The sequence below is a fragment of the Drosophila eugracilis genome, unplaced genomic scaffold (genome assembly GCF_018153835.1).
Source record: "Drosophila eugracilis isolate 14026-0451.02 unplaced genomic scaffold, ASM1815383v1 contig_415, whole genome shotgun sequence".
In the NCBI taxonomy this organism is placed as follows: domain Eukaryota; kingdom Metazoa; phylum Arthropoda; class Insecta; order Diptera; family Drosophilidae; genus Drosophila; species Drosophila eugracilis.
In genome coordinates, this window is record NW_024573278.1 from 436,944 (window position 1) to 447,222 (window position 10,279).

Here is a 10,279-nt window from a genome sequence, read left to right on the forward strand (position 1 = left end):
TTAATAAAATTCCGGCTCAGTTAATTAAAATGCCGCCCGGAGCCGAGTTTAAAATCTGGGTTCTGACTGCCGTAATTAAGCTGTCAGTCTGGATTCCGACTGTGGAGATCTCACCTAAGTCACAACTCATAACTCATGTGGCCCTCGGGTCGGGGAGTCATGTGTCTGAATATTAGCTTTGAGATGTGCATATGACAAATCTGAAAAGTTTCTAGCCAAGATTTGAGCTCGTTTTAGGTCGTTCCGCTTCTTCTTCATCATCAGCTTCTTTCGCCAGCCGCAAAAGTTTTGCGGATGCAGAATGCAAAGTAATCGTGGGCCTTAACCGGAGTTTCAGCTTTAAGTTGTTTGACTTTGACTTTGGACAAAGGAAATCTTTTGACTCGCTGTTTGCTGCTGCTCATTTTTCCCATAGCTAATTGCGCGGTATCCCAGAACAGAATGGAGAAGTGGAGCATGGAAGAAGAGGAGCCGAGCTGAGCCACTGGACACACAGGGGGTGGGATAATGTCATAAATCACCATGGATATATGCATAAATTATCGCTTGAGCTCTTCCACCGACCAGCGGCCGAAGTCGATTCCCCGAGAAAGGCGAACGCTGCGAAAGTTAAAAAACAAAGCTCACGATAAACGAAGCGACATTTAAGGATTTAACGAGAAAAAATCGCTGTCACGAGGACGCATCGTTTTAATCAGTGGAAGACAGTCATTGTACCGCCTCGTCCTTTGCTGTATTCAGCACCACTCGTCGCACGGTGGAAGGATATTTAGATTTTAAGATCACTATCTCATTATGGTTTAAAGATTGTGTCTTAAATGTTTGGTTTTTTCAAACAAATTAAATGTCTTTCAGATAATAATGTTCCTTAAAATCAGAATAAAGAAATATTTTATATACGAAAGAATGTTATAAAAAATGTAACACAAAATCTTAATTTAAATTACCTAAAGGAAATACGAAAATAATTAAAAAAAGTAAAACTTAAAAATAAAGTTCATAAATTGGGCCACTGTCCTCCGGCACGTGCTCATGTCCAGTTGCCCCGGCTCTTCTTCTCCGAACGCGTTCTCTGCGTCTTCGACTCTGAAATGGTAGCAATATTTTGTCAGGCCAAAGTCAACAGCCGGCAGGCAGCAGACGCCAGGACCCGAAAGACAAAGCTCCTCCCGGCGGGACGGGTAGGGAATTTACATTGGCGTTGCAAAGTATGCAACGCATATTTTTACATCACTTCTGTTTGCCTTTCTCCCAGAGCCACAGCTCGGCAGCAGGGGCAACCGAGGGGAAGAGAGAGTTTTATACATTTAAATGTATTTATTTTTCCCGGAGCCAAAGGCAAAATAAGAGCCGCAGGACTCTTGCGCCGGCTTGAATATGCTTGAAAAGGTGTGGGCCAAAGGATGTGCCAGAGGACAGGCGATTGGGTCGGTCCTTAAATTATTATATTGATAGCTTATGGCTGGGAAAGGGCTAATCGGATAATCAAGTTAAGAATTTATTTGGCTTAACACATTTGTGTTTGGTGGACGAGAGGAGAATGTTTAAAGATTCAATATTTAAACTCTAAATGTTTTTTGATGGAATTTCACACTTCATAATTTTGGTAGCACTATGATCAGCGCCAATTCGTCTTAGATGCATGCTTCGCTAAACTTAGGCAGTTTTTCGATTTGGACCCCGACCACATTTAGGATTTGCTGTGATGCGAATATTCCCGTGCGGATGCAGTAATCCAAGGGCATCCTTTGGACGTACATGGCCAGAAATCCGCCTACAAAGGCGTCCCCACAACCGTTGGTGTCAAAAACCTCGCCACGCTTTACGGGCGGAACGGGATACTCCAGAATGCGGTCGTTATCCTGGAAAACAAGAACCGGGCACGCGGAATCTGTGATCATAACAATGCGAGGGCGGACATTGGCTTTGGGCATCTTCTGTAGCTGCGAGCCAATTGCAAAGACGTCCTTCGTTTTCCAGTCTGTGGTTTCGCTGAAAGCAATGGCCTCCTCCTTATTGCAGATAATGATGTCAACGTACTGAAGGATATTGGCCAGTGCATCCTTCTGCATCTGCAGCACGAACACGGCACTGAAGTTAAGGATCATTATTCTGTTGGATTCGGAGCACATTATCGCCACTCGTTCCACGACCGGGGAGCAGACAGCAAGAAAGAAGCCAGTGATATAGAAGTAAGCAGCACGTTCCAGGGCGCAGGCGTTCTCCTCGTCATCAAGCCAGTCCTCGGAGTAGAGCGAGGCAGCTCCCAAGTTAGCCACCAAAGAGCGGTTTGGTCCATTGATAATCACCGCACACGAGCCTGGGAGAGAGAAATATATCCTCGGGAATTTATCACATTTGTTTGGAAATGCTATGATTGGCTTGTCATACCTGTTGGCAGTTCTTCCTTTACTTGGTAAAGTGTTAGCAGGCCATTGGCTGTGGCTCTCTTTTCGATGCGGTCACCCAGTTTGTCCTTGCCAACGGCGCCGGTAAAAACGGCTCGAAATGGAGTCTGCACGATCCACTGGAAGACGCGCATCGAATTCTGACAGGCTCCACCTGCCGAATAGGTGACGTTCTCCATGTTCATCAGCTCGTCAAACAGTGCGTCATGCTTTTCATCGGCAATGATCGCAGCATTTGGTTCCAGGCCGTACTTCTCCAGGAGCACATTGTCCTCGACGTTGCAGGTGATGTCTAGCAGGGGATTGCCAAAACCCATAATTATTCCCTCAGGTAACTCCATTCTTCGAGTTTCTTTGCCGTCACAGAAAGACCTATAGCCAGCTTTAGGGCTTTGAAGATATGGATGGATTGAGATTCCTCGCAGCAACGGAAAATATTTTATACTAAGGCCTAAAATCCGAACGGTCATTCCCAAAATTAGACCCACTTCGTTTCTTGAGAAAGCCTACATCCGGTGTTGAATACTTTCCACCAATCTATTTTACATGCTTTCCAAATGTTTCTTGATACTAATTTTGATTGATGTAACGAAATTTATGAGTTGAGGAGAACAGCCCTCCCCCAACGAGGAAATTTATTTCCCTCAGTTGCTTAAAATGTTAATTACCTGCATAAATCAATCAGGACAATTAATATTGTTGTGGCCCAATTTAATGTGCTATTAATTACGTATCCATCTTGTCGATGGAAGTATGTATAATTGCTCTGCAATTACGATGGCCCGACTGCGCACGGGGAATGGGGAGGTGGCTTTGTGGGGCTTTTATTTTCATTTTTCTGCCGGAGATGAATGAATTGAATGTAAGTGGGCTTGACAAGCTGGCTGAAGGGGCCACCTAAGGGGGGAGTGAATGCAGCCACCCAGAACGTGAATGTCCTTCCGCCGCCAAAAAAACATCATCAGTGGGGCAGGCAGAAGGATGGGGAATGAAAAACAATGGCATTTGCAGTGCTTTGCACAAGTTGCCTGGCATAAATTTTAATTTTTATGCAACACAAAAGCTGCAGAAGCAGCCCGAGCTTCCGACGCGCGTTGGAGCCACACGAAATCAGAAATTATAAATTAAGCAACGAAAGGCAGATACTCTAAGTTAATATAACAGTTTGTTATGACAAGAGTGTTAAATATAACATTAAATTTGATATAAAACAATCAAAACAATCAAAGAAAATCGTTTTCAAAAAAATATTTTATTTATATCTAAAGAAAGCTGATAATTAATCCAAATTAGTTTCGTTTGCACTAACTACAATAAATATTATCTTCTATTTAGAATAAAAAAATTTGAGTCAACAGTGGCATTGAAATTAAATTGATTGATAATTGATTCCTTTGTTTGTAGCTTAAAATATTTATTTAAAGAGCATTTTTTATATAAGGATACTGTAGCCCACCTTGGCTTGAAAAAACGCCATCATTTTATTATCAATATTTGTCGCCATAAAACTGCGATATACCATAAACTATGTACATTAATTCGGAGTAATTTTGAAAATAAATTGTGCTGTGAAAATGTGTTTTTAATTTCGCTTTCAGTTGGATCCCATACATACATACAGTACAGCATATACCCTTTTTTGGGCAGGATGAGGTGTGGGGGCGGTTGGCAATGGCGTCGTTTATCGCTCGCGAGCTCCGCAAAGTATGCAAGCGGTTTTTCACTTTGCCTCTCCTGTTGTTATTTTTGTTGGTAGCTGCAGCAGTAGTAGTAGCATTGCTGTTGTTGCTGTTGTTGTTTTTGTAGTTCTTGTTGCCTTTGTTCGCTCGGTAAGTACTTACTTATGTGCCAGGGCATTATTCTTGGCTGTGTTCCTTTTGCTAAACCACTGCTGCTGCTGCTGCCGCTTTTTCCAACAAGACCGTCAGTAGAAAAGCTTCAGCAGCAGGAGCGATTGCAGATGAGATGAAGATGAGAAACAGGAGGAGGTTGAGAGGGAGGAGAAGGGGTAGGATCTAGAGCTGGAAGAAGCGGTGGCAGAAGGGAAAACCGCAGCGGTGACGTGGCAATGCAGCTGCATAATGTGGCATGCGGTTTGCATTAAAAATGATATTGCAACACGAGCCGCACATCTGCAGCTGTGTGCAGTTAGGCGCCGCCTGCAGTCACTGACAGCCGCATGGCAATTATAATCCACACACTCATACACACTCAGACGCACACTGCCGCACGCACACTCATCCTTGGCTTAAGTCTACACTGCAGTGCACTGGGAAAAATTGTAGTGTAATTATCAAACCAACAAGAACGATTACAATGCCAGAACTACAAATAAATTTATTCCTATGAGTCCTTAGGAAATTCAGCTGCAAGATGTCTAAAATAATTTCCTTTATTTTTAGTTTTTTTACGCTCAACCTATTCTCTTAGTGTACTAACCGAGAAGTGCGAGAGAATCTGGAGCTGGGCCATGTAAGCAGCAGCTGCCAGTGACACACACATCAACATGACACCCTGTCGCTTGACAAAGCTTAGCTCAGGATCTGAGAGCTGGGAGCTGGGAGCTGGGAGCTGGGAGGTGCCACCGCAAGTCTCCCTCCAACCCATCCCCCATATCATTTTCCACACATCCAGAGACATTCACACGCTCGACATGTTGCTTTTTGGGGATGAGCCGAGAGGCAGGATGTCCGCTTCCTTTTTCGCCGCCTCGCACGTTGTTATCTAACAAGCTTTTTATGTGATTACCTTTTGCCTTCTGTTAGTTTTACTATAATTTGGCCTTTACGCTTAACGAGATTGTTGTAAGGTGCTTCCAGCCGAGAATAAGGAAACCGACCCGGAATGAAGGGAGGGCATTTGACCAGATCCTGCATACAGGACACTCGCTCCATTGTACTGCACTCTGCTGTTGTTCCTTTGCTTTCCTGATACTTAGACCCGAACAATGAAACTAAGTTGGAGCAATATGAATGGAGTCATGTCGATATGAGCTTAGGTTCGTTGTTAAGTGATAATCCTGGAACAGTACCTCCATTTCCTGTACCTTTTCCACATCTCAACAAACATTTATTACTGCGCTTTGGGAAATTTTAGGTATAAAAGATATTAAGAAACAACAATTTTCTATCTTTCTGATAAGAATTTTTTCGAAGGTGATATCCTGGATCAGCTTAATATGCGAAAGATGAGTAAAATCGTAGCCAAGCAGAACAGCAGAATGTTGATGGATAACCGATAGGCGAACAGGCAATTACACATTTCTTCATTGCGGTTGCGTGACTAGGGGCCTCATCTATGCGGATTGGTGGGGGGCAGCAGGTCCTTTTCCGATTCATTCTTCTGCCGTCTTACTCGTTATTTCCTGTCTGTGTCAGTCTGCAGTGTCTATCATGAGTATAAGTCCAAGGCCTGCTTACCACTCTCAGAAAAGAAAACTTAAATAAATTATTTTTTATCCAAAATGTTCAAGATTTTTGAATACGGAATATTAAATTAGTATTATACTAGTATTATTAAAATCTAATATTGTTTCAAACGTTTATTTTTCTTAAATTCTTAGTAAAGATTTATGGAAACTTATATGAACATGGTAAAACTTCTTTTCGCATTATCGCCTTTAGATAAATAAGCTGAGAAATCCTTAAGTACCATCAATTTCAATTGCGTATTACAAACTTATTGTAAACTTTTAGTATTTTTAATAACCTTTAAAGCCCCTTTTAAGACCTGTCAACCCTGTCCCAACCTGTCAAATCGACCTGTCATATATTTATCAAGAACAGGTCAGTGTAATTTTCACCCCGAGAAAAGCGGATCGGGATTTCCATAGCACAAAAACTTCAATACTTTTTATTGGTTATATTCGATATTCATTAACACGGCCATGTCCAACTACGCGCCGTTCATCAAGCCGTACGTGGAGTACAACGAGCACGGATGGGGTCCATGTGAGGTGCCCGTCTTGGATGTGCCCTACCAGCCGTTCTGCAAGAGTGATCGCCTGGGTAAGATCTGCGACTGGACTGTGTCACTGCCGGATAGGAAGTTCCCCAACAAGTATTCCTCGTCCTTTGGCAACAACAGTCAATATGCGTACTTCCACGAGGACGATGAAGCCACCTTCCGTTTGGTGGATAACTCTGGATCGAAGGCTTTTAGGCCCTATCAGCGGGGACGCTTCCGTCCCAATATCCGCAACAATGCCCGGGCCAGGGGTCGGACGGGTCGTGGCAACAACATTCCTGGAATGCACGGAGGTCCCACAGCTGGCGGTGGAACATCCAACATTGCCAAGTACGGGAGGGGTCGAGATGCACGCCGGAATATGGGTCGCAGATTCAACCGTAATGCTCCTACACGACTTCGCGAGAGTTCCGTAGTGGTGCGTTCCAATTGGGTTTCCATTGAGGAGATTGACTTTTCACGCCTCCTCAAACTGACACTGCCAAATATCAAAGAGGGCCAGGACATTACCACCTGCGGCTCCCTGGAGTACTATGATAAGCTCTATGATCGCGTTAATTTGCGGAATGAGAAACCGCTGCTTAAGATGGATCGCGTTGTGCACACCGCCACCACAACGGATGATCCGGTCATCCGTCGCCTCTCCAAGACTATGGGCAAAGTCTTTGCCACCGATGAGATCTTGGCCACCATAATGTGCTGCACTCGTTCGAATTACTCTTGGGATGTGGTAATCGAGAAGTTGGGCACCAAGGTGTTCCTGGATAAAAGGGATAGTTCTCAATTTGATTTGCTGACTGTCAACGAGACTTCGCTGGAGCCACCGATGGACGAGGAGGGCTCCATCAATTCAGCTCACAGTTTGGCCATGGAGGCTACACTCATCAACCATAATTTTAGCCAGCAGGTAAGTTGCTTTCTAGTTATTTTCAATTTTCATTGATCGATATCATAATCTTTAAGGTTCTTCGCATTGGTGACCATGAGCCACGTTACAAGTTCGAGGAGCCGAATCCTTTTGAGGAGCCGGGCGTAGAACTGGCCTCCATGGGCTATCGCTACCGCCAGTGGGATCTGGGAAACGAGATAGTGCTGATTGCCCGCTGCAAGCACAATGGGGTTATCCAAGGTCCAAATGGGGAGATGCAGTTCCTCTCGATTAGGGCCCTGAATGAGTGGGACTCCAAGGTGACCAATAGTGTGGAATGGCGCCAGAAGTTGGACAACCAACGTGGTGCTGTCTTGGCCTCTGAGCTGCGCAATAATGCTTGTAAGCTGGCTCGCTGGACTGTGGAGGCCGTGCTGGCTGGATCTGATCAGCTTAAGCTAGGCTATGTGTCTAGGGTCAATCCCCGCGATCATCTCCGTCATGTGATCCTGGGCAGTCAGCAATTCAAGCCGCAGGAATTCGCCACACAAATCAATCTGAACATGGACAATGCCTGGGGAATATTACGTTGCCTCATTGACATTGTGATGAAGCAGCCAGATGGAAAGTATCTAATAATGAAGGATCCCAACAAGCCAATGATCCGCATCTATGACATACCCGAGAACGCCTTCGACTCCGATGGAGACGCGGATGACGACTCCAGCGAGCCCTTTGGCAACTCCATCGATAACTAATGTTTACACAAATTCATTTAACTGATAGTTGTTCGAATAAAGGGATCCGTTGACAGGCGACACATGCCGCACTGACAGATGCGCTGTGAACACAAATGCAATTTAAATTGAGTTTTTGACCAAATACAACATATGAGCGGGGGCGGTTGCCAGCACATGACATGTCAGGGAACAATGGTCGACGGGGGGTGACCGGGTGCAGTCACAGTTATTTGGAGGATAACATGGCCACATCAATCACTGCGGTTCCAAGAAATACAAAATGAAACCCAGCTAAATAAATATGCATTGTGCAGAACATCCCCGCCATTACCGACTGACAATCACAATAATTGAACGCGGGGGCAAGGGCAGCGGAGATTGTTTGGCTGACAAACCTCAGGTTCAATAAATCACCGAATACGGCATCAATCAATGCAAATTCTGATGCTCCTGCTGCTGTGGTGCTACGCGTGTGACAATTTAAGCAAAATGTTTTCGTATTCAACAGCATTTAATTAAATTCATATATATGCTCAAATTTCATATGCATCCGGTCTTTTTGTTATTCGGCAATTCAATTTGGCCAGTCAGTGAGCACAAAAGTGCAGAAATTATTCCCCAACGAACGGAAATGCAAATCGCTCAACTAAATTACCAAAATGTTTTGCACATTTCTGTTTTTGTTTTGCCATCCGCCAATTTCTTTTTGTTGCTCGCCAAATTGAATTTAGACCTATTCAATTTGCATGGATAAGTTCGCGATGGTGTGAGTAAGCTGATGCGAGGGTGTGAAAATATTTAGTGAATTTTCAAAAATGAAAATTTCCAGAAAATTAATTTTAATTTCCTGCCAGTGGCAAATTTGATTGATAAACTCTGGTCTATTAATAATTTACTTAACTGGGCAGTGAACAGATTAACAACGCATTACGTATACGTATGTTATACACATCTAGTATACGCACAGTTGGAGAACGGAGCACTTGAACTTGCCAGTAAGCAGCAGTGAAACACCAAAGTGTTATTCAATTAAAACATTTTGTTTGCTAAATCAACATGTGAGACTGTGTGGATGCAGGACCAACTTACGGAATGACTTTTGCGGAATGGTTTTTTAAAGCGTTTGCCGCAGAAAAGTTGGCTCCGGCTGGTTAGCTGCTCGAGTGGCTTCAGCAACCATGTAGTAGCGAACTGGAGAACTACCAACTACCAGCTTTAGCTACCAGCTTTGGCCTTAGCTTCTGGCCAGGACTGGCATGGCATTTCAAGGTCTGCGCTTGGCTAACCACGCCGTTGAAAGGCGTTTAACAAACTGGCAGGCCAGGCTGGCTAGGGCACTTGCCAGCGGCAACAACTCCGACCCCGAGACCGAGCCCAAGCCCAACTCAAGTGGGGCCTTAACGCAAAACTTTGTACATTTTATCGCATATGCAGGGCTGCGGGCCATTCCGGGGTCCTACAAATAGGTGTGGGGTTGAGAGGGTCGTGGATGGCCAAGGCATTTGCATATGCAGCCACAAACACCGCCCGAGTGAAAAGTTAAGCGTTGAATGAGGGCGACAAATTGCAAATTAAACTCTTTTGCATTTTCCCAGCATCACATGAGGAATAGTTGTAAATAAAACTGCCACACCCGCGTCAACTTTTCCTACTACTTCATCCTCCACCCTCCTCCGCCGCCCAGCGACCTCTGACTAAATTCAATTTCATTTCAATTTGCCCCACGCGTTTTTTTTCTTTTGATACTGGAACGGGAAGCCGTCTGAGCCGCATTAGGAAACCAAATGCGACTTAAAGTTGCCACCAAAGCATTTGGCTTCGGGCCCTCTAGCCGTTTAAGCAACGGATTTGCCATCTTTGGACATTAGTTGGGATCAAGGGGGCAGGGTGCCAAGGATTTTTTGGGCGGAGTGAAGAGTTTAGGAATGTTTGTAAGCCAAAAGTTTTGTGTTCTTTTGGCCAGCTCGGATTTCGCCTTTGCCTTTTGGCATATTTAATTTGCCGACTTGTGCCAGTTTTTCTTTTCTCTTCCTTTCGAGGATCCTGTCAATTTTGTGACATTTGCTTTGGGCGCCATTCACCGTTAACTTTTCAAATGCAGCTCATTTAAATATCATTTGTCAGTTTAAAAGTTTGCCACGAGTCAGTTAATCGAGGATATAGCTTCGGGTCAGTAATATAGGTAAGGGTTCAGTTTAAAAATGGTTTGATTTCTAAGAATTTGGATGGATAAATCTTAAGAAAAACTAACCGCCGAGCAATCAAAGCCTTTGACTTATGTTTCCATTTAATGGTTT

General features: G+C 44.2%; 3 protein-coding genes across 3 annotated transcripts; 1 reads left to right on the forward strand and 2 right to left on the reverse strand.

Annotated features, from left to right (window-relative positions):
• Positions 1-1,485: 1,485 nt before the first annotated feature.
• LOC108111737 (adenosine kinase 2) lies at positions 1,486-2,985 on the reverse strand. Its single transcript, XM_017221291.2, has 2 exons — positions 2,392-2,985; positions 1,486-2,320 (listed from the first exon to the last, which is right to left on the reverse strand). The coding sequence occupies exons 1-2, from the start codon at positions 2,876-2,878 to the stop codon at positions 1,635-1,637; spliced, it is 1,173 nt and encodes a 390-aa protein (XP_017076780.2). The 5' UTR covers positions 2,879-2,985; the 3' UTR covers positions 1,486-1,634.
• Positions 2,986-5,397: 2,412 nt separating this feature from the next.
• Positions 5,398-5,766, reverse strand: LOC108111749. Its single transcript, XM_017221304.2, has one exon. It carries the CDS (start codon positions 5,744-5,746, stop codon positions 5,582-5,584), a length of 165 nt encoding a protein of 54 aa, XP_017076793.1. The 5' UTR covers positions 5,747-5,766; the 3' UTR covers positions 5,398-5,581.
• A 467-nt stretch (positions 5,767-6,233) lies between these two features.
• Positions 6,234-8,071, forward strand: LOC108111733 (eukaryotic translation initiation factor 3 subunit D-2). The gene is made up of 2 exons (XM_017221287.2): positions 6,234-7,281; positions 7,338-8,071. Exons 1-2 carry the CDS (start codon positions 6,295-6,297, stop codon positions 7,998-8,000), a joined length of 1,650 nt encoding a protein of 549 aa, XP_017076776.2. The 5' UTR covers positions 6,234-6,294; the 3' UTR covers positions 8,001-8,071.
• The last annotated feature ends 2,208 nt before the right edge of the window (positions 8,072-10,279 follow it).